This window comes from Hypanus sabinus, chromosome 4 (assembly GCF_030144855.1).
Source record: "Hypanus sabinus isolate sHypSab1 chromosome 4, sHypSab1.hap1, whole genome shotgun sequence".
Classification (NCBI taxonomy): domain Eukaryota; kingdom Metazoa; phylum Chordata; class Chondrichthyes; order Myliobatiformes; family Dasyatidae; genus Hypanus; species Hypanus sabinus.
In genome coordinates this window covers 124,416,562-124,439,978 of record NC_082709.1, presented here as the reverse complement: position 1 = coordinate 124,439,978, position 23,417 = coordinate 124,416,562, and the positions used below count along the sequence as shown (strand labels likewise).

General features: G+C 38.9%; 1 protein-coding gene across 2 annotated transcripts in view; it reads right to left on the bottom strand.

The window, feature by feature from the left end:
* Positions 1-1,730: 1,730 nt before the first annotated feature.
* The window catches only part of b4galt4 (UDP-Gal:betaGlcNAc beta 1,4- galactosyltransferase, polypeptide 4), a 39,361-nt gene continuing 17,674 nt past the window's right edge, over positions 1,731-23,417 (bottom strand). For both annotated transcript variants that reach the window (XM_059968084.1, XM_059968085.1), the window contains exons 2-7: positions 20,305-20,727; positions 18,056-18,288; positions 17,057-17,244; positions 14,252-14,374; positions 10,989-11,093; positions 1,731-6,959 (exon numbers count right to left, since the gene is read on the bottom strand). In XM_059968084.1, the coding sequence (XP_059824067.1) occupies positions 6,806-6,959; positions 10,989-11,093; positions 14,252-14,374; positions 17,057-17,244; positions 18,056-18,288; positions 20,305-20,575 (1,074 nt within the window). In that variant the 5' untranslated portion in view covers positions 20,576-20,727 and the 3' untranslated portion in view covers positions 1,731-6,805. The remainder of the gene's footprint in view (positions 6,960-10,988; positions 11,094-14,251; positions 14,375-17,056; positions 17,245-18,055; positions 18,289-20,304; positions 20,728-23,417) is intronic.

The following is a 23,417-nucleotide window of genomic DNA, read 5'->3' as shown; positions in this document are numbered from 1 at the left end:
CTATGCAGGAGTCTCGTAAAAGACCCTATCGTATCTGCCTCCAACAGCGTCACTGGCAGCCCATTCCACGTACTCACCACTCTCTGCGTAAAAAACTTACCCCTGACATCTCCTCTGTACCTACTTCCAATCACCTTAAACCTGTGTCCTCTTGTGTTAGCCAGTTCAGCCCTGGGAAAAAGCCTCTGACTATCAACATAATCAATGCCTCTCATTATCTTATACACCTCTATCAGGTCACCTCTCATCCTCTACCTCTCCAAGGAGAAAAGGCCGACTTCACTCAACCTATTCTCATAAGGCATGCTCCCCAATCCAGGAAACATCCTTGTAAATCTCTTCTGCACCCTTTCTATAGTTTCCACATCCTTCCTATAGTGAGGTGACCAGAAAAATACTCCAAGTGGGGTCTGACCAGGGTCCTATATAGCTGTAACATTACCTCTCAGCTCTTTAACTCAATCCCATGGTTGATGAAGGCCAATGCACTGTATGTCTTCTTAACCAGTCAACCTGCGCAGCAGCTTTGAGTGTCCTATGGACTTGGACCCCAAGATCCCTCTGATACTTCACACTGCCAAGAATCTTACCATTAATATTATGTTCTGCCATCATATTTCACCTACCAAAATGAACCACCTCACACTTACCTAGGTTGAACTCCATCTGCCACTTCTCGGCCCAGTTTTGCACCCTATCGATATCCCGCTGAAACCTCTGACAACCCTCCACACCATCCACAACACCCCAACCTTTGTGTCATCAGCAAATTTACTAACTCATCCCTCCACTTGCTCATCCAGGTCATTTATAAAAATCACAAAGAGTAGGGGTCCCAGAACAGATCCTTGAGGGTCACCACTGGTCATCAACCTCCATGCAGAATATGATTCATCTACAACCACTCTTTGGCTTCTGTGGGCAAGCCAGTTCTGGATCCACAAAACAATGTCCCCTTGGATCCCATGCCTCCTTATTTTCTCAATAAACCTTGCATGAGGTATCTTATCAAATGCCTTGTTGAAGTCCATATACACTAAACCTACTGCTGTACCTTCATCAATGCGTTCTAGTCACATCCTCAAAAAATTCAATCAGGCCCGTAAGGCACAGCCTGCCTTTGACAAAAGCATGCTGACTATTCCTAATCATATTATGCCTCTCCAAATGTTCATAAATCCTGCCTCTCAGGATCTTCTCCATCATCTAACCAACCACTGAGACAAGACTCACTGGTCTATAATTTCCTGGGCTATCTCTACCCCCTTTCTTGAATAATGGAACAACATCTGCAACACTCCAATCCTCCGGAACCTCTCCCATTCCCGTTAATGATGAAAAGATCATTGCCAGAGGCTCAGCAATATCTTTCCGCACCTCCCACAGTAGCCTGGGGTACATCTCGTCCAGGCCCAGCGACTTATCCAACTTGATGCTCTTTCTTAATGTCTATATGCTCTTATATAAATAAGCTTTTATTATAAAATAAATAAGCTTTTATTTATTTTTGTAATTTAGTGATAATAAACCCATTTCAAATCTGATTAATTATTTATTTCAATAGATCTACACTGAACCAGTTCAACAGCGTGATTCAGTGACATGACATGAAAGCTATTATTTCAATAGATCAATGCAAATCCCCCTTAGCAGCCTTTGGTTCAGTGATGTTATTGGGTGCAAATTAAAAGACTCCAATTTCAATACATCAATACTTCAGAGATTAAATATTTTCGCATTAAGACATTTTTCAACTAACGTTTATTTCATGTGGATGATAATATTTAAAAAGAAGCCATTCTATAGAAATACAAAAGGTATCCTTCAACCATAATTTAAGAATCTGCTGTTGAACAATTGTACAGTGGGGAAATTTCATATACAAGACTTTATAAAAGATTAGGTATATAAAGAGTTTTAAAAATTGGCTCTATATGGAACAGAAAATTTCAAGACAATTTCTTAACTTTAGAGGAAATATAAACTGTAAATGGAAAACAAGACTAATTTAGTAAAATATTAGTATTTAATTTTTAGAAAATGCACATATTTAAATAGGATACTCCTAAAATATTTGCCTAAATTATGTATTTGAATCAACTATAAAATGAGAATTCAATTATCATAATTTTGTCAGTAATTTCAATCTAATAAATACTAGCAGTGCTGTAAATTAAATCATAAAATGCAATCACTTTGAATGTTTATAACTATCCCCAACTGATCAGTAAAATCACATTATGTAATAACTTATGAAACATATACATCATGAGTAAAGCCCTCCCAACCATTGAGCACATCTACATGAGATGTTGTCACAGAAAAGCAGTAGCCATCAAAGATCCTCACTACCCTGGCCATACTCTTTTCTTGTTGTTGCCATCAGGTCGAAGGTACAAGAGCCTCAGGACACGCAACACCAGGTTCTAGAACAGTTACCACCCCCTCAACCATCAGACTCTACAACAAAAGGGGCTAACCACACTCATCTACTGAGATGTTCCCACAACTAATGATCTTATTTCAAGGACTCTTTATCTTGTTATTTCATGCTCTCATTATTTATTGCTCTAATTTATATTTGAATTTGTACATTTTGTTGTCTTCTATGCTCTTCCTCTTTCATTGACCCTGTTTACGGTTACTGCTCTATAGATTTGCTGATTATGCCAGAAGGAAAATGATTATCAGGTGACATGTGTGACATGGTGACATGTATGTGCTCTGGCAATAAATTTTACTTTGACTTTGATAAAGGTTTGTTCCTTCCAAATAAATAAAGGGAAATAATATGTTTATGTTTTAACAAAAAATAGTGGGCAAATGTGTATTATGATTCACAGGCTACACCCAAATACTTTGCATAATTTTGAAATTACTTTTCACTGGCAAGTAGAAACACTAACAGCTCACAATTCAACTGCGTTGAAAATATTCTTAAAGCAGTGTCGGAATTAACGAAAGCGTATTCCCCAGTTAGTGACTGTTAACTGGGATCAACCTAAGTTGTGTGCAATGGGAAGGAAGAATAGTTCTGCTATGCATGCTTAAAGGACGTAAAAGTTTCCTTTTCCTGACCTCGACACGCTCACCAATAGTTTCCATGTCTCAGGATTTGTTCCCTTCCAGCAATGAATTCACTCCTGACTCAGTGGTATCCAGTCATTCTAGTTTGTCATATCCACTCTTCTTGTATCTGATTGTATCCATGGAAGCAAAGCGATAGACTCCATTTCAAAGTATTAACCATCTCTTTGCCTTCACAGATGATGCTTGGTCCGCTGAATTCCTCTTGCATTTAAGTTTTCTTGCTTCAGATGCCAGCATCTGCAGTCTCTTCTGTCTCGTGATTATTTCATTCTGTTTTTGCCTCGAGGACACTATCATCATTAACCGTTACTCACCTCACAGTCACACTCAGGATTAGACCCAACTCCTTATACAATTTTCACAACCATGGGGAGAAACAAAGGATGTTCTAGTTTCAATAAAATACAAATGTGGACCCTACATAGTAATAAAAGCAGAGAAGTCACTAAAGTAAGTCACTCTGAAAAAAATCTTCATGTGTGCATCAACATTTTGCTTACAAAACTACCAAGCCATTGCAAGGGTCTATTTGACTCAAACAAAATAATCATTCCACCAGGAGATCCCAACATGGGGTCCATGGACCCCCTCAGTTAATTGTAATGCTTCACGGCATTAAAAAAAATGGTTGGGAACCCCTGCTCTACGCAATCAAAAACTCACTCTGAATGTAAATTATCCACTTCTTCCTTGTCTGCTGGCTGAGTCATGCAACGTACTGTAGCAAATGACAGTGTAACAACAACTATTTCATTTTCCAGCCTCAATGCATCTACAAAAATTAAAACAAAAGTTAAAAACAGAAAATGCTGACAAGACTCAGCAGGTTAACTCAAAGTTTGAAAACATTTAACTAATTGAAAAGATCAGTCCCTCGCTGCATTTGTGGATTTTGAGTCACTGTCAATACTCAGAAATCTAGCAGCAAATGGACAGCACGTTATAAAGCCAACCAAACTTTCCGCTGAAGCCTGAACTGAACAATCTCTCAGTTTTAGCAGACTGCATATTTATATCCTAAAACTTTATAAGATTTATAAATTTATATTAACTTTTGTCAGTTGTGAAGAGATGACTGCATGATACTGCACAATATACTAATCTTATACTTTAAAAGCAACTTTTCACTATACTCCTCCATCTCCATTACAACATAGGAGATAAAGGGTTAAAAATTTATCTGTGTTTGAAGCAGGCCAGAGAATAGACTAAAAGTAGTTCAAAATTTCTTATCATCCATCAGACAGGTTGCCTGATTAGACACAACATCAAAGCAAGTTGGATTCCTCCTCAGAAGCGTTAAGACTTAATCAGTGTCTCCATTAGCAACTTTACTTGTGTTAGCTCCACATAAAGATGCACTGCCATTAAACATCTGCAAAACATGATAATTTCTGCACTGAATAAACCACATAACCACCTGGGTTTTAGAGCAACAAAAGCATGTTGGGGGAACTCAGCTGGTCGAGCAGCATCTGTTGGGGCAGGTGAGGGGGTATCAGAGAAGGCATTGAATTTTTGATGTTTTAAGTCAAAAACCTGCATCAGAACAAAGAGTGAGGAAGGAAGATAGCCAGTATAAAGAAGAAAGGTCAGAAATGGTGAAGCCCCGACCAGCTGGTGATTGATAGACCGTGGATGATGGACAGAAACAGCTAGGTAAGGAAGGGATGGAACTGGAAGCAGGAGGAAGGTTGATGAGAGATGAAGGCAAGCACAGAAAAAGGCAGATGCCTTGGAGATGGGATGCGGTGGGGGCGGGAGGGGGGGAAGATGGAGTTTTGAAGGGTGTCAGGATAGACAGAATCCTATCAATGCTGTAATCTAAGTGAAGAGGATGTTAATAGGACCAATTAGGTGAGAGACAGACAGACTAAACCAGATTTTCTTTTTGGACGGGAGCAGATCTATTGGGTAAAATGTGTGGGTAGTGGGTAGATGGAACTAGGACAGGGACGGGGACAAAAGTGGATGATGGGAGGACAGCAGCGCCTAGTTGGGAAAGCATACAAAAACGTGAGGACCAGAAGTGGATCAGGGGGAGCACGGGATGCAGCAAAATTTATCCAATATTGGAAAATTCAAAGAATTCACCTTTGTCTATACTCCAAAGAAAGTATCTGGGGATAAGTAATTATATTTTTGTATCCCATTTTTCTCATTAAGATACAATATTGTGCTGTAAAATAAAAAAATGAGTCTAGCTTTGACACTAATTAAAAACAGAAAAGTATACAATGCATTATTGACTCAACAACAGTACATCAATATTCCAATTTTCTCCCCATCTCCCACAATAATTATAGCTTGAATGAGAATACAAATTACTGTCATGTTTCTGATGCAGGTCTATATAATGTTTACAGCAAGCTAAAGGACAGAGTATAATGATCTCCTCCAAGTCTAGATTCAATTCACATACACGTTGAGATAAAAAGATAAATATTCAATATACTGACTTCTCTTCTAATGCTCAGATACATAATATTTGCAATCATTGCCTCTATTTCTCTCCTTATTCTCTTAATAAGAGAACTAGCAAAATCCTAGAATTTAAAACCTGCGAAACAGATAATGGTGGATTCACCATTAGAGGATCAAGTACATATACAATAGACCAATTTAAGGATTATTGCAAATTGTAGGCAAATCTAACCATGTCAAATTTATTCTTTTCAAAGTTTTAATTGGAATAAATTATTTAACTTGCCTTTCTAATATTCACTTAGCTGTCTACAAAGGGTACCGATGACAAATCTAAAGATTTTTACTTTGGTCAAATTGTTGAAATAACTTTGGTGGAAGAATGGTGAAGAAATCTATAGTAAAATATGTAAATCAAAATGTAAACCAGCAAGCAGCATTTTCCTAAATGCCCTAGGAAAATATGAAGAAAGTAATGATGGAAGACCAGCTGTGAACTTCACCTGTAGACAGCTGACACTTTGCAAGATTCTTTGAAAACATCAGTCATAAAGTCATAATTTTTTGGACAAGGGTTTTGACTTCTCAACTGCAATTCATTTATAAGTATTTTAACTTGATGTATTTTTACATTTACAAATAAACCTCAGCAGGAAGTTCACTCATGATAACAGAATGGTAAGTACTGCCTCATGATTGTAAAGAGCTAGCTGTTGCTATGTTTCTCCAGTTACTAGCAGCTGACAGTAATTACCATGATGAAAATCACCAATGGTTAGTAAAAAGCTTATCTGTCCTCCTAAAATAAAAGTTGCACCCACAGTAATGTCCAAAATCTTTATGCAAATACCCACCCAATTGAAACAATAAGAGTATTATTTATTTTTGGACTAAGGACATCACAATTATTATCTATCTCTAGCTGAGAAGGCATTGATGAGTGAACATCTTGAAGCACCAGGCTTTATGGTGAAAGTTCTCTCACCTTGCCATTAGGATTTGAAAGATTCAACTTAGAAGTTCGTAACACACATATTAAATGTGAATATTTCATTTCTGTGTTTGCCCAACCATAACATTAAACTTGTCAGTTTAAAAAAATTGTCTAGACATATTGCACATAGTTCATTCACGAAGATTCTCTAGCAACATATAAAATGTCATTTATCGAGGAATTATTGCATTTTAACATCCCAAAGACTTGATCATTTATCTCAAAAGAATAATCAGTACAATGGCTGAAGAACAGTCAACAATCTAAAAGCCATTAATGAAAGTAACTGCTCTCCACTTAGTGAGCAACTCCTGGACTGCGATGGGAATCACCTATGTCCACCGTGATGTTAATGTACAAAGGATTATGATCTTGTGATATCACATTGTAGGAGCAGGTGTTCAAACCATCTTTCCTCCATCTTTGGGAGACTTCACTCAGAAGCTTCATTCTGCAAAAGGGATCAGAGGCAGTACAGCTTATGATTAATAGAATAAATTTAAAATTAGTAATAAACATAAATTAACGGTCTAGTTAGTGATCTGGTACCATAATTATCAACATGCAACCTGGGTCCAGGAAGTTGATAAAACATAATCAAATATACAAATGACATCCTAACCTCCCTCTGAAACTGGATCCTCGACTTCTGCAGCGGGAGACCACAGTGTGCGGTATTAAAATCAACATCTCTTCGCTGACAACATTGCGCACCTCAAAGATGCATGCTTAGCCCAGTACTCTACTCTCTCTACACCCATGACTGTGTGGCACCGAACAGCTCAAACATCACCTATAAATGTGTTAATGATATAACTATTCTTGGCAGAATTAAAAACAAGGACAGTAAGGGTGGGGAGAGCCAGCCATGGATAACTAAGGAAATAAAGGAAGGCATCAAACTAAAAGCTCATGTGTATAAAGTTGCCAAGAGCAGTGGGAAACTGTAAGAGTGGGAACACTTTAAAAAGCTACAAAAAAAAAACCACTAAGCGTGCAATAAAGGGAAGATAGATTATGAAAATAAACCAGCACAAAATATAAAAACAGATAGTAAATTTTTTATAATTATATAAAGCAGAAAAGAGTGGCCAAAGTGTACATAGGTCCCTTGGAGGCGGAACTGATTTTGGGTAATGAGGAAATGGTTGAGGCTTTGACAATAGACCATAGACAATAGGTGCAGAAGTAGACCATTCGGCCCCTCGAGTCTGCACCGCCATTCTGAGATCATGGCTGATCATTCACTATCAATACCCAGTCCCTGCCTTGTCCCCATATCCCTTGATTCCCCTATCCATCAGATATCTATCTAGCTCCTTCTTGAAAGCATCCAGAGAATTGGCCTCCACCGTCTTCCGAGGTAGTGCATTCCACAGCTGCACAACTCTCTGGGAGAAGAAGCTCTTCCTCAACTCTGTTTTAAATACTGACCTCTTATTCTCAATCCATGCCCTCTGGTACTGGACTCTCCCAACATCTGGAACATATTTCCTGCCTCAAACCTATCAAATCCTTTAATTATCTTAAACGTTTCAATCAGATCCTCTCTCAATCTCTTCAATTCCAGCGTGTACAAGCCCAATCTCTCCAATCTCTCTGCGTAAGACAGCCCTGCCATCCCAGGAATCAACCTAGTGAATCTACGCTGCACTTCCTCAACTGCCAGAATGTTCTTCCTTAAACCTGGAGACCAAAACTGTACACAATATTCCAGGTGTGGTCTCACCAGGGCCCTGTACAAATGCAAAAGAACATCCTTGCTCTTGTATTCAATTCCCCTTGTAACAAAGGCCAACATTCCATTTGCCCTCTTCACTGCCTGTTGCACTTGCTCATTCACCTTCATTGACTGGTGAACTAGGACTCCTAGGTCTCTTTGCATTTCTCCCTTACCTAACTCTACACCGTTCAGACAATACTCTGCCCTCTTGTTCCTGCTTCCAAAGTGGATAACTTCACATTTATTGTTCCTGCTTCCAAAGTGGATAACTTCACACTTCACATTATTTGATTGGCTATTTATCGGTTTCACGGTGGAGAACACGTTTAACATGCTGAAGTTAGATGGTATGTTTGTGATGGGAGGTAAGGACCTCAATGCAATAGCTGTTACTAAAGAGGCAATGCTAAGCAAACTTGTGGGCCTAAAGATAGACAAGTCCCCTGATCCTGATGGAATGCATCCCAGGGTACTGAAAGAAATGGCGGAAGTTTAGCTCATAATTTATCAAAATTCTCTGGACCCTGCGCAGGTCCCAACAGATTGGAAGAAGGCAAATATCATGCCACTGTTCAAAAAAGGATGTAGGCAAAAGGCAGGTAACTATAGGCCAGTTAGTTTAACATCTGTAACTGGGAAAATGCTTGAAGAATTTAAAGAATTCTTCAATTAATTCTTGAAGAGAATAAGAAATAAAGAATTAAAAAAGAAATGGTGAGGCATCTGTAAAGAACTGGATCCATCAGGCAGACGCAGCATGAATTCAGCAAAGGCAAACTTACTGGAGCTCTTTGAGGATATAACAAGCGCAATGGATGGAGGGGAATAGATGGGCATTATTCACTTGGATTTCAAGAAAGCATTCCATAACATGCCACGTAAAAGACTTGTCCATAAGATAAGGATGCATAGAATTGGGGGTGATGTATTAGCATGGATAGAGGATTAGAAATAGAAAGCAGAGAATTGGGATACATGGGTGTTTCTCTGGTTGGCAATCAATGGTGAGCGGTGTGTCACAGGGGTCAGTGCTGGGCCCACAATTGTTCACAATATACATTAACGATCTGGAAGAGGGGACCAAGTGTAATTTATCCAAGTTTGCTGATGACACTAAATTGAGTGGAAAAGCAAATTGCGCACATACGGAGAGTCTGCAGAGAGATATGGATAGGTTAAGTGAGTGGTCAAGGGTCTGGCAGATGGAGTACAATGTTGGTAAATGAGAGCTCATTTACTTTGGAAGGAAAAATGGAAGATCAGATTATTACTTAAATGGTAAAAGATTGCAGCATGCTGCTGTGCAGAAGGACTTGGGAGTGCTTGTGCATAAATCGCAAAAGGTTGGTTTGCAAGTGCAGCAGGCTATCAAGAAGGTAAATGGGACATTGGCCTTCATTGCTAGAGGGATTGAATTTAAGAACAGGGAGGTTATGCTACAACCACACCTGGATTACTGTGAGCAGTTCTGGTCTCCTTACTTGAGGAAGGATATACTGGCTTTGGAGGCAGTGCAGAGAAGGTTCACCAGGTTGATTCCAGAGATAAGGAAGTTAGACAATGAGGAGAGATTGCATCACCTGGGACAGTGCTCACCGGAATTCAGAACGATGAGGGGAGATCTTGTAGAAACATATAAAATTATGAAAGGGATAGATAAAAAAGAGGCAGGGAAGTTTTTTCCACTGGTAGGTGAGATAGAACTAGGGAATATAGCCTCAAGATTTGGGGGAGTAAGCTTAAGACAGAGATGAGGAAGAACTGCTTTTCCCAGAGAGTGGTGAATCTGTGGAATTCTCTGCCCAATGAAGCAGTGGAGGCTACCTCAGTAAATACATTTAAAACAAGGTTGGATAGATGTTTGCATAGTAGGGGAATTAAAGGTTATGGGGGAAAAAGGCAGGTAGGTGGAGATGAGTCCATGATCTGATCAGCCATGATCTTATTGAATGGCAGAGCAGGCTTGATGGGCCAGATGGCGTACTCCTACACGAGCAAGATGTATCAGCTGGTTGAGTAGTGCTGCAACACAATCTTGCATTCAATGTAATAACAAGGAATTGGTTGAGAGCTTCCGGAAGGGGAAGTCGAGGGAATACACACAAGTCCTCACTAAGGGATCACTGGAAAGGGTGAACAGTTTCAAGTATCTGGGTGTCAACATCTCTGAAGATTTATCCTGGGTCCAACATATTGATACAGTTACAAAGAAGGCACAACAGTGGCTAGACTTCATTCAGAGTTTGAGGAGATTTGGTATAACAGTAAGACTCTCGCAAACTTCTACAGATGTACAGTGGAGAGCATTCTAACTGGTTGGAATCATTGCCTGGTATGGAGGGGCCACTGCACAGGATCGGAAAAAGCTGAGCAAAATTGTGAACTTAGCCAGCTCCATCATGGACACTAACCTCCCCATCACAGAGGACGCGTTCAAAAGGCAATGCCTCAAAAAGACATTAGAGGTCCCATCACCCAGGACCTGCCCTCTTCTCATTGCTACCATCAAGGAGGTGATACAGGAGCCTGAAGACACACACTCAACCTTTCAGGAACAGCTTCTTCCCTTCTGCCATCAGATTTCAGTATGGACAATGAATCCAGGAACACTACCACATTATTTTTCCCCTCTTGTTTTTGCACTACTCATTTTTTTTTAATGTATTGCAGTTTTTTTTATTATTATGTATTACAACATTCTGCAGCCACAAAACAAAACAGCATCTCCCAGTAGATTAGAATTACATTCCAACCTACCTATCACGATTGACCTCATTTCCTTCGTCTCTTGTGTGGAAAGTCATCGTGTATCTGGCAATTTCACTAGGGGGGCGCACAAATTTCATTTTTTGCAGTTGAACTCTATGGAAGAAATTTATTATTATCACAAGGTGCACAAGCATCACAAATTAAATGGTATTCAAGGCACAGATGTTACTTTCTAATGTCCTATTTCCCTCGGAGTCAAAATCTGATCAACTTCCACACAAATTTTGTCTCTCCTCACAATTTCTACAGTCCAATCCAGTCCTCCTCCTTTACTGCCTCGCCATCCAGAAATAGATCCACATCACTACTGGTGAAATTCTGTCTGCAGGGAACCCAGTGGAGAAGTGTGTGGTCTTTGAGATCAGCTCCCCTCATACACCAAAGAGGCAATAGTAGCGCAAACATAGGCATATATTTAAGGGCAAGGCATACCCATGATTCAGTTCAATGGCAATGGGCAAATAGCTTGAAGAGATACCTGAAGATAATATAATTTCTCGAAGTTTCTATAAAAGCTTTCTGGTAAGTTCCAAATGCATTTTGGAAACAATACAATCTGCAGCTATAAACAGCCAGAACCTGGCACACTGTAGCTTTAAATTTCCTCTAAGCTTATTCTATCCACGTGCCTATCTAAATATCTTTTAAACAGTGCAATAGCCCCGCCTCTACCATTAATTCTACTGCCTCTTCCTTCTTGCATTGCTGTCGCTCTTATAAATCTTATAGTTCACAATGGTTTTCATAACCTACAATTTGTAACTTTACAAAAACAATTAGTAACCTTGATTAATTCACACACTGCTGCATAAAATTAAACGATATAGCAAGATGTGAAAGGATAATAGGTTGAGCACCCATTATCCCAAAATCGCAAGCCCAAAAACCTCTGAAATTCAATTTTTTTTTCCCGAGCACTGAACAGACGTCACAAATGGAAACTTCCACAAGGTGCTGGGAAGGTTCCCAAGCAATGCGCAGGTCTCTCTCTGTGCACCACAGACAGGTCTGAGAAGTGACCTCACGTACTCTGAGTGCCAGTTTGTTTTCAGCAGTCATCATAGCTGGACCTTTGTGTTATTCACAGTAATGACCATGTGTTCTGAGCTTATTCTCCGCTGCGTGCTGTGTAAATATTAGTTGAAAATGCCAAAAAGGCTTACACTATTGGGTAATAATGAAAAGAAAAAGATGAAGTATTTATAACACAGTAAGTCAAGTTGTTGGAAAAACTTGGCAGCGGTGTGATTGTGAAACATCTGTCAGAGGAGTAGGGTGCAGGAACAACCATCATCTAAGAAACAGGAGGACAAGCTTAAATTTCTATTCTGAGAGCAATGAAAAATAGAAAAGCACTACAATGACAATATCGATCATGTATTGAAAGAGTGAATTTGCCAGTGTCATAGTGAACATATGCCACTTAACAGTGTGCTGATCATGAAACAAGCAAAATTCTATCACGGTGAGCTGTAAATTGAAGGTAATTGTCAATTTAACTGGCTGGTAGCAGAAGATTTTTAAAGATTTGTGGTGACAAAGTGTCTGTTGATCACAAAGCTGCAGAGAAAGTCATTTGTGAGTTTGCTTAGATTATTGTCAGAACAAGTGTATTATGCCAATGAGATATTATTGACAAACTCATTCGTAAGGCCAGTGATGTTGTTGGGGTGGAACTGGACTCTCTGACGGTGGTGTCTGAAAAGAGGATGCTGTCCGAGTTGCATGCCATCTTGGACAATGACTCCCATCCACTCCATAATGTACTGGTTAGGCACAGGAGTACATTCAGCCAGAGACTCATTCCACCGAGATACAACACTGAGCGTCATAGGAAGTCATTCCTGCCTGTGGCCATCAAACTTCACAACTCCTCCTTTGGAGTGTCAGACACCCTAAGCCAATAGGCTGGTCCTGGACTTATTTCCACTTGGCATTATTTACTTGTTATTATTTAATTATTTATGGTTTTATTTTGCTATATTTCTACACTATTCTTGGTTGGTGCAACTGTAACAAAACCCAATTTCCCTCGGGATCAATAAAGTATGTCTGTCTGTCTGCCTGCCCCAGGAGGATACTGACTACAGCTGATGAGAAAGCTTCTACAGGAGGCATATAAGTTGGGTAGCACATAAATTCAGAGTCAGGAATGATGGTGACTGTGCACACTATTGTTCTAGGCATAAAATTATTTAAAATATTGTACGATACTACCTTCAGGGTATATGCTATAAGTACATATTCCATAAGCGCACATCCCATCCCCAAGTTACCTCGTTATAAAGATGCAAATATTCAAAAATCCGAAAAATCCAAAATCTGGAACACTTTCAGCCTCAAGCATTTCAGATAAGGGGTTCTCAACCTGTATTGGTAATTCATAGTCAATATGGCTGAGTCTGACAAACATTTTAAACAATGCTTTGCACTTGTGAAGTCTTAGCAAATACGTGATTATTGATTCAGGAGCAAAGCTTGATTAATGCTACCCAGGGGAAGGCTTTCTTTAAAGATTTAAGTAGGCTGCAGTTAACAGACGTGATCTAGGAATTTGATTTTAGCTTTGCAAATACACACTCAGTGGTCACTTCACTGGTGTACCTGTATACCTGCTTGTTAATGCAAACATCTAATCAGCCGATCGTGTGGCAGCAATACAATATATAAAAGCATAACTATAAGGACAAGAGGTTCATTTGTTGTTCAGTCAAACATAAGAATAAAAGAAGAAATGTGATCTAAGTGACGTTGACCGTGGATTCATTGTTGGCGCCAAATGGGGCGGTTTGAGTAACTCAAACTGCTGATCACCTGGGATTTTTTTTTATAAAGAGTTTGCAGAGAATGGTCTGCAAAACAACAAAAACATCGAGGGAGTGGCAGTTCTGTGGGCAATAAACACCTTGTAAATGAGAGCGGTCAGAGGAGAATGGTTCAAGCTGACAGGAAGATGACAACAACTCAAATAACCAGACGTTACAACTGTGGTATGCAGAAGAGCACCTCTGAAAATACAACACATCGAATCTATAAGTGGATGGGCTACAGTCGCAGATGACAATGAACATACACTCAGCGGCCAGTTTATTAGGTACAGGAACTACTTAATACAGTGCCCACTGAGTACACACACACACACACACACACAATTGAAGTACACAGAACAATCAAAACTGTCATTGATATGCTGTTAAAAAAATTAACCAAGTATCTGCTCTGTTTCCAACTCTATAGAGAGAGTTGCCTACCTTATCCGAAGATCATCGTCTTCTCCACCCCAGCCCCAGTAACGGTTGGAAAACCCATTGACTTGCTTGAACTGCTCCGTAGTCAAAGCTGTTGCTCCACCAAAATAACCAGCATACCGAATCCTTGTTATTTGGGCACAGGAGGGGGAAGAGATTATAAAAAGCATTTATAAACTTGTCTCTTAAAAAAAAATCAGTTAATAGTACTGGACCAGAAATGAGACAAATTTGCAGGATGAATATTGAAACAATTATTACTTTTACTTTATTTATTATTATTTTCTTTTTTTTTCTCTGCTAGATTATGTATTGCATTGAACAGCTGCTGCTAAGTTAACATATTTCACGTCACATGCCGGTGATAATAAACCTGATTCTGACTGGCTCTAAGAAATCTCTGTTTAAAAACCTATAGTATAGGTTATAGCCTAAAGTTATTGGTCGATGCATTACAATAATATGCTGGTTCATTAAAGATCAACAAATGAAAATATGAAAGCTTTCCTTAAGAAACCAGAAGTTTCTAAAGTAATAAATTAGAGCATGTGATTCAATTTCTGGGCAGCCATAAGCAATAAAAGAAAATAAACCTTTGTCACTAATTTAACAGCTATGGGAAGTACAACAGATACAATAGGCAGATGATAATAAAATATTTTTCCGCAATAAGAAGCTTATACTACAGCTGGAATCAGTATTTTCAAGGATGTCCTGGAAAGCAGGGCACAAAATATTTATTTGCAACTTTGCTCTGAATGCAAAAGCAGTATCGCAAGTGAACTTTAACTACTCCACCGCCACCCCGATCTGATGACAGACATATCTTGCTGAATATTGCTATTTCTCAAAGTGCACAACATATAAGGAAACCTTTTTTAAGAAATAGTCAAAATAAGTATATAGGTGATTAATTTTGGCCAGGATAGCAGAGAGAATGCTCCTGGTCTTTGGAATTATGACAATTACATCCACCTCCACTAAACAGGAGACAGAGTACTGATTTAGTATCAATTCTGCACTCAAACAATAGCCTACTTCATTGTTCTCAACAGCTTTCAGTAAAACTTCACTCAAATTATTACCAAAGTCAAAGCTAATATTTTATCTACACCACCCTTTTGAAAACTGGTAATTTACGGAACTGGATTTATTCTAACGACAGTACCTCTCAACTCTACACTGAACTTACCAACAAATAAACACCATTCTTTAAAAGTATGGAGAAATTAATGAGATTGAATGGCAGTAAGTTCTCGGATGTGCTTTGCCCAAGCGTTTTTTTAGGAGATACTGCAGCACTGGTCATCATCCTTTAAAATTATATTATTTCTAGGACTAATTCCCCTATACAAATGTAACTCCATTATTTGAGGAGGGAGACAGCAAACAATGTTGTCCAGTTTGCCTGATTTGGTCGGGAAAATAAGAGAATCCATTGTAAAAGAAGTGGTAATGGGGCAAGTGCAAAATAATATTAAGTCCAAACCAAAATGAATCAAACAGGAAAAATGAAAAGGAAACTTGCTGGAACTAAGTGGTTTTAAAATATACCTTTCCTCCATACAATTTCTGCTTGGCCTGCTGAGCGCCCCCTGCAAATTATTTGTTATCATAGATAGTGCTTTGGTTAACAGACAGACTCAAAGCAAAGGGGGGAGAAAAACAGCTTATTTAGGTTATGAAGCTGCTATTATTGGAGTATAAAAGTTGCAACTTGCTTTTTGCTAGAGAATGAAATCCTAAGAATGTAGAAGAAAATGTTGTGTTAATAAGAGGAAGCTAAGAGATGTAAATTATGTAATCTGAGTTTGCTATTTGCTATGCATGTACCCAAGTTAGCAGGAGAATGAAATATTAAGAATGTAGAAGACAATGGTGTGTTATTGAAAGGTAGCTAAGAGATGTAGATTAAAACATGATTAAGTTACGAAATATTAAGAATGTAGAAGACAATGGTGGGTTAATGAGAGGTAGCTAAGAGATGTAGATTAGAACATGATTAAGTCAATGGGTAGAAACAATAGTGGCGGATGTACTTGTGGTACGCAACTGTAGACCGATTGCATATACTAATGCAACTAAACCAGGAGATTGCTATAAAACATGCTATGTCCAAGGATCGATGGGCAATCAGCGACTAGCTCAATGACTGTCTCAGCTTTGATTTGCAAATTAAAGTTTAACCCTTCTTGAAGAATCTTCTGCGTCTCCTAATCATTTGTGGGGCACAAGAAACCACGACACTACCAGAGCTTTGTCATAGGGATTGGTGCTGGGGCACCAGCTGTTCACAACCTATAAACAAACAATTAAGAAAAGCAACTGGTGCCATCTTTTACAACAAAAGGATGAGTACAGATATCATCCTCCAATTAAACGCAGATCTTGGCAGGGCACTTTAGGGATACAATCTTGATTCCCAACGTAAGGCTGGGTACATATGAAAGCAAAGGGAGCAGTGTAAATTCACCAGATTATCACAGATGTGCTCAAAGGAGAGACTAGACAGATGAGGTCTTTAATTTGGAGTGTAGCAGACAGAGAGCTGACACCAAAATGTCAAAATTCTTAAGGGGTTTGGCGAGAGTACTTATGGAGCTTAAGTTTCCCTAATTGGACATCCACAGAGGATGCAACTAAAATTACTTCTTGTGTAAATAAAAGTTTAAAAATCAACAGATGCTGGAATCCTGAGTTTCCCCAAATCAGCATGAAGCTCATTCAGATTTTTATATGGCAGAACATGCAATTTTTCATTTAGACTCCCATTCAGCCATCAGCTGGTATAACAGCAATTTCACCCACCTGTATCCAGTAGCATTCCGACCCACTACGAGGTGCTTTGGCACGTTGTCACAGAGGTACAGGTTGAAGTCATTCTCCGGTACAAGATCAACATCATGAAAAATGAAACAGTCCCACTTGCGCTCCTTTAGTGCTTCCAGGAAACCCACATTCAACAGCTTGGCTCGATTAAATTTACTATTACCAGCCTGATGGAATAAAAGACAGTCAACATGCACCAGCTGTCCAGGGTCCTTTGGGGGGAAAAAAAATGTGCCTCCTATATTTGTACCAAGTCAGTTCCTAGCATGCTTCTTATAAATATTGAAAATTGAACCAATGTCAAACTTTGTTAAAGGCTTTTGCTGAGATTTGATTTTTTTTTATATACAGGCATGTTTTTATAGAATTGATTGTTGAATAATAATTTTAGTTATATAGGCGCATTTTCAAATTAATTGCGCAATAAACCCTAATCAGGTTGTGAAATCCTTATTAAAATCTTCAGACAATTTATGTTGTAAGCATCCATGCAACTGGCGTTGATGGAACAGATTTTAAAAATCCAATGCTCTTTACCAAAGTTTATAAATATGTTATCAAGGTGACATTTGAAAAGAGCTGTTGATAAGAGAATAGTATAAATAAAATATGAATCATATGAAGACACCAAATGTCTGTTGGGGGGGGGGGGGGGGGAGGAAGAGGAATAAAGGAATGTAAATGTAAAGAAGCAAAGTTAGCCAAACTGTAGGTGTCAGAAATAAAGGGCAAACAAAGTTTCAACCTATTTCAAAAACACAAGTCAACAGCCATACAGAAGGGAAAAGCATTCTTCAATTAAGAATTGCATTTTCTAGATATACATTTTATCAAGAAAAATTAGTTATAAATTAATTTATGACCAAACAATAAAATGTGCCCATCAAGATCAAATTAATTATAATTCAAAGGTTTAATTGATATTTAAATTTAAGGGTCAATGTCCTGCTTTCTCAGTACTCTTTAGTTACTAAGTACCTGATTAATAATATATATCCCATAATCCAGAAGCTGCCGTTGTAGGAATGGATGGAGATGCTCAAGTAAATACAAGAGATGTCTTTCCCGATTCCTGTACGGAATCAATATGGCAACACGTTGAAGCGGGTGGCACTCTTGGGGTGCAAACATCCCTTTCTGTACTTCTGGATTTTTCTTCTGAACTTGTGCCAAGGTGAGTTTTACGTCAAATTTTAGCTTTGTTGCACCACCTAAAAGATAGAATAAGATATTATTTTGTTTATCCTGTTATTTAATAACTACAACTACAATAATCATTCTCTCAACTACATTGATCATTCTTAATTTTGATGGACAAATTGCACAAATGCAACAGTTTTTAAATTAAGAACAATAATTTATAAAGACTTTTAAATTTCAACAGAAATTATATTAAAAAAATCTGTCACAGTTTGCCATAAACACAAGAAATTCTGCAGATCACACAGAAAATGCTGGAGGAACTCAGCAGGCCAGGCAGCATCTATGGAAAACAGTACAGTTGACGTTTCAGGCCAAAACCCTTTGGCAAAACTGGTTTATATTCTGTTTGGGTAGCCTCCAACCTAATGACATGAACATTGATTTCTCAAACTTTCAGTAATGCCTCTACCCCTCCCTTCACCATTTCCCATCCCCTAGTCCCTCTCTCATATTATCTCCTTGCCCCCACCCATCACCTCCCTCTGGTGCTCCTTCCCTTCCTCCTTCTTCTTTCTTCCATCGCCTTCTGCCTCTTTCACTAATCAACTTCCAAGCTCTTTGCTTCATTCCTTCCCCTCCAAGTTTCACCTATCTCCAGGTATTTCTCTCTCCCCTTCCTTCACCTTTCAAATCTACTCCTCAACATTTTTCCCTTCAGCCCTGCCCAAAGGGTTTCAGCCCCAAACGTCAACTGTACTTTTTTCCATAGGCGCTGCCTGGTCTGCTGAGTTCCTCCACCATTTGGGGTGTGTTGCTCAGATTTCCAGCACCTGCAGGGTTTCTCTTGTTTGAGATTCTGCAGATACTGGAAATTCAGAGCAACACACACAACAGTGCCAATGGAATTCAGCAGGTCAGCCAACACAATACTTTACAGTACCATTGATCCAGAATTCAGAATCAGGTTTAATATCTCTGCACTCAACAAAGTTGTCCACCACTCTTCTATACTCAGACTCTTGAACCCGGCTGATGCAGCCCACAACTGCCGAATCATCCAAAGGCGTTTGCAGGTGGCAGGGACCCAGGGATTGCTGGGAGGCACAGCTCAAAGAGCCAGGAGGGCCTATTCTGAACTACAGCTCAACAAAAAATAAATACAATTTATGGAAAGGAGTAAACAGTCAACATTTTGGGCCAAGATTCTTCAACAGGAATACACTTTTGCCATTATTTTGCCTCTTCACTGATACTAGGAACACCTGCAGGGTCTGCGTGATCACACCCAACAGGACTTTTCAAGGAAGCACAAGTGGACCATTCAGTCCATAGAGACTCTTCTCAGCTAATCTGCAGCTCAATTCCATTTATGCACTTTTGACCCAATAAAAACCTGTTGACCTTGATTTTCAAAATCACAAATGCCTCAGCAGGTACCAACGAAATGTCAGGTTCGTCACTCACCCTGGAGACAACCATAAAAAATATTGGCTGACACCCAAGGTGAAAACTTTCAGATGAAATTGCTAGAGTACCAATGCCATCGAAACACACAAAGGTGGTGCAAAAGTTCATTTAATCAAAGAAAGAGCAGTGTGCATATCCAGTGTTCTAGCCAATATTTATTCCCAAACAATAAAATAAAATCACTGAAATAGTTTACTCCCCAAACGGTAATAGCTGGGATAATGACCAGGTTATTTTCAAATTGTTATAGGGATGTTTCACATAATCAAATTGGCTACAGGGTTTCCTACATTACAAGGGTAGAACAACTTGAAAAGGACTTGCAAAGCATTTTCAGTGCCCACCTGCAGGTAATGGCTATCATTTTTCTTATCTCAATTATGCCAATCAAATGCATCCATTGAGAACTATTTCAGGTTAAATGAATACCATATTTCAGCCTTACCTCAAGAAAAAATGAATGTAATAACAACAACTTCTCCATTTCACAATAGCCTGCCCTATAAATGAGTTCCCATGAGTTTATTTTATAAACATACATTTCCAAGACAAAATTATTCCCAAGTACTTGTAAATTCTTACTCCCTTCTCTTAATTAAAAGTTTCCTTAAACTTACGTAGATATGGTGTTAGAAATGGGCACAATGGCAAATGTGATGCAGTTGGAGTTAATTTTGGTGTGCAAGGTGGACACACTGATGCCCTCTGTTCTTCACTCCGGTTTGTCATCTTCCAAAATCTAGGTATCACAGGTTGGTGCTGAATTTCCTTTACCAGCTCCTGCACATTATTGGTTGCCAGCCAAGTAACAATAGAGCTAAGACTAACAATAATTAACAGAAGCTTTAATTTTTGAAGAAAACTTTGAGCTGCAAACTTGTAAGCCATTGTACTATGACAAAAGAGCAGTAGAGGCAGTGGATCAAAGACAATTGAAGCAACAACTTGTGACAAGGGAGTATTGTGGAATCATTATAAGAATTCTCTCCATCTTCATTTGGTTCTGTCTAGGCCATATTTCATACTGATAATCATTGAACCTGTAAGAGGAAAGAAAAGTAGTCAATTGAGATATTACATATTAATTACAGCAAAATAATTTCAAAAAGATACCTATTAATGCAAAATGGGTGCCAACGTACAGAATAAGGCATCCCATCACAAGAGCTAAATCTTTGTAATTTACCCAAGACTAGTAATTTGTATAGAATTGATCTTTGTGTTTCAGGACATAAAATAATTCATAAAATAATTTTGTTTAGTTGCATGCAATAATGGGAAAAACAAAAATCAAAATCCAGGATGTGATCCTTATCTCCAATAGTGACATGCATGTTCTCTCTGCAGGATCACACTGCCTGTAAAGTCGGTGTGGACTTTGCCTGCAAAATTATTACATTATTGCAAGTTAAACAATTTTAGGCAATCTTGAAAAATATAAGGTGTATATTCAATGGTGATTTATTTGATATTAATACACATTTAGATTTATTTTATTTCGGAAAGAAGATGAGATGAATTGCACCAAAATAAGAGTAACTAGGCACCCATCCGGTAAAAAGCAAAGTCCACATCTATTATAATTACAATTCAAAGTACATTTATTATCAGCCTCAGGTCATCACACAGCAGAGCAAACTGTCATGGAGCTCACAGACATGAACCCCAGCACAACCGGAGCAGGCCCGTAACCTTGCCCTCAGTGCAGTAAAGAGTGGAACAAATGCCCTGGAGCAACGTGCAGAAATGGCCTGACCCTCACCTTCAGTCCCTACACCTGGCCTTTTCAATCCATCTGGCCTGGCATTTAAATCGTCCAAACGTCAGGTCCTTCCTTGTTCCAAGACCTGGGCCGTGTCGCATTGATACGTTCGAGTCCTGGATCCCAACACCGTGTACCAGCCCTTTGGACTGATCAGACCTCGCTATTGGTTTAGGTGGACAGGCTCCAAAGCTCCTCCGTCTCAATCTCGCTCTGACTTCTCCTCGAACATGCCTCGACCTTACAATGCACCCACCCACCAAGACCCTCAAGTCAGCCTCAGCTTTGTTCACTTTTTCATTTCCCAAAATTTCTTTTACAGAAAAAGTGCTTTTAATAATTTAGTTGTATTTCTTGCTTTAGGAACCACCAGAGAGTCGTCACTCGTCTTCAGAAGCGTCGATCTTAAACTGAAAAACAATACACTATCAGCCTCTCCTCTAGTCTCCTATATTTTAGGTTGAGGTTGATACGAACATTAGTATAATATAGTGGTAGCAAATGTTGCTACATTAAATTGCTCCTTTCTCCAAAAATTAACAGCATGAACAGATCAATTCCAAACTTGTAACGTGGAAGTTTATAAAAGCCTCAGATAACAAACTCAATCTATAAATAGTGTGTGGAAACTACGATGGCAGAGTTATTTTTCTTCCATTCTCCACTTAGTGCAAACTCAAGGGCAGGTCACCGCCATACTTCATCAGTAACATGACCGCAGCTTGATGCTCAGCCCATAGAGGAGGAATAGGCATTGGAACAGATATTTTTGCTGGTCTCATCTGTGCTAGCATACACACATCCAGTCAGCCAGTCTTGAGCTTGCACCTTACATTTGCTTTAAAAGTATCAACATCAGAAATGAGAGAAGCTCAATAACACTTGATTGACAGAGGTCTTTTCACAATGTTGTGATAAGATGCTGGACTAATAATAAAAGTCCTCCATGCATCTGGATGTGTTTTTTTTGCCAAATCCCAGAGCCTGTCTGATGATTGGCATAGATCATTTCCACAGGGATCCACGATTCCCTTGTCCATTTGTTCTTCACTTTTTTTTATTAAACAAAATATACTTTATTCAAAAATAAAATTATATACAATAAACCATACAATGACTTTCAATCCTTTACAATTGCTATCTTTACATTTTCACACTTGTGACAGCAAAAGCCTCAAGTCCTCACGCATGACAATGTTTAAGCAGTTTCTGTTTTTTGTGAATATGTGGCTCACTGCACTGAAGCCTCTTTCAACAATGTAGAATGGAAAAGCAATAACGAGCAGTTTGGCTCTTCTCCAAAGACCAGGAAACTTTGTATGATAGTGTAGCCTGTATCATAAAAGGTGATATTTTTGAAAAGCATTTTTGCTTCATCATTCTGAATTGCAATGATTTCTTTGTACAAGCTCTCTTCCTATTCTCCCACCTTGAAAAGATACGGGTTAATTACCCAGTCCGGAATTTCCAGATCGTTCAAATCCTTAAATTGATTCTGAAAATCCTTCTTCAATGGCAGCAAGTGTAAACCGTACTAGTGTAAATTACGTCTGTGAAACAGAGTGCCATACTTCCTGTTCAGGGAAACTGTGAGAACATTCTTTTGCCAATGTTTTGTTTATCTATTTCCGATTTTCTAATAAAAGTGGACAGTGCACTTTTTGCCTGGATTAAGCTGTAATCCTCACTGTGCAGTTTCATATTTAGAATGTTCATTTTGTTGTACAGATTGGTTATGTATGCCACATTTTCACACTGAACTTCAATCTTGTTTCCCAAGATCTTACTGATTTTGAGCAAAAATTCAACCACAGAGTCAAAAAGATGAATGAAGGAAGGCCAGAGCAGACGGCAGAACCTACGCTTCCTGGGTCTGCCAGAATCTATCGAAGGCCGGCATCCTACTGAATTCTTTTCCCACTACGCTGTGTAAGATCTTCAGGAAGGAGACCCTCCCTTCCCCACCGA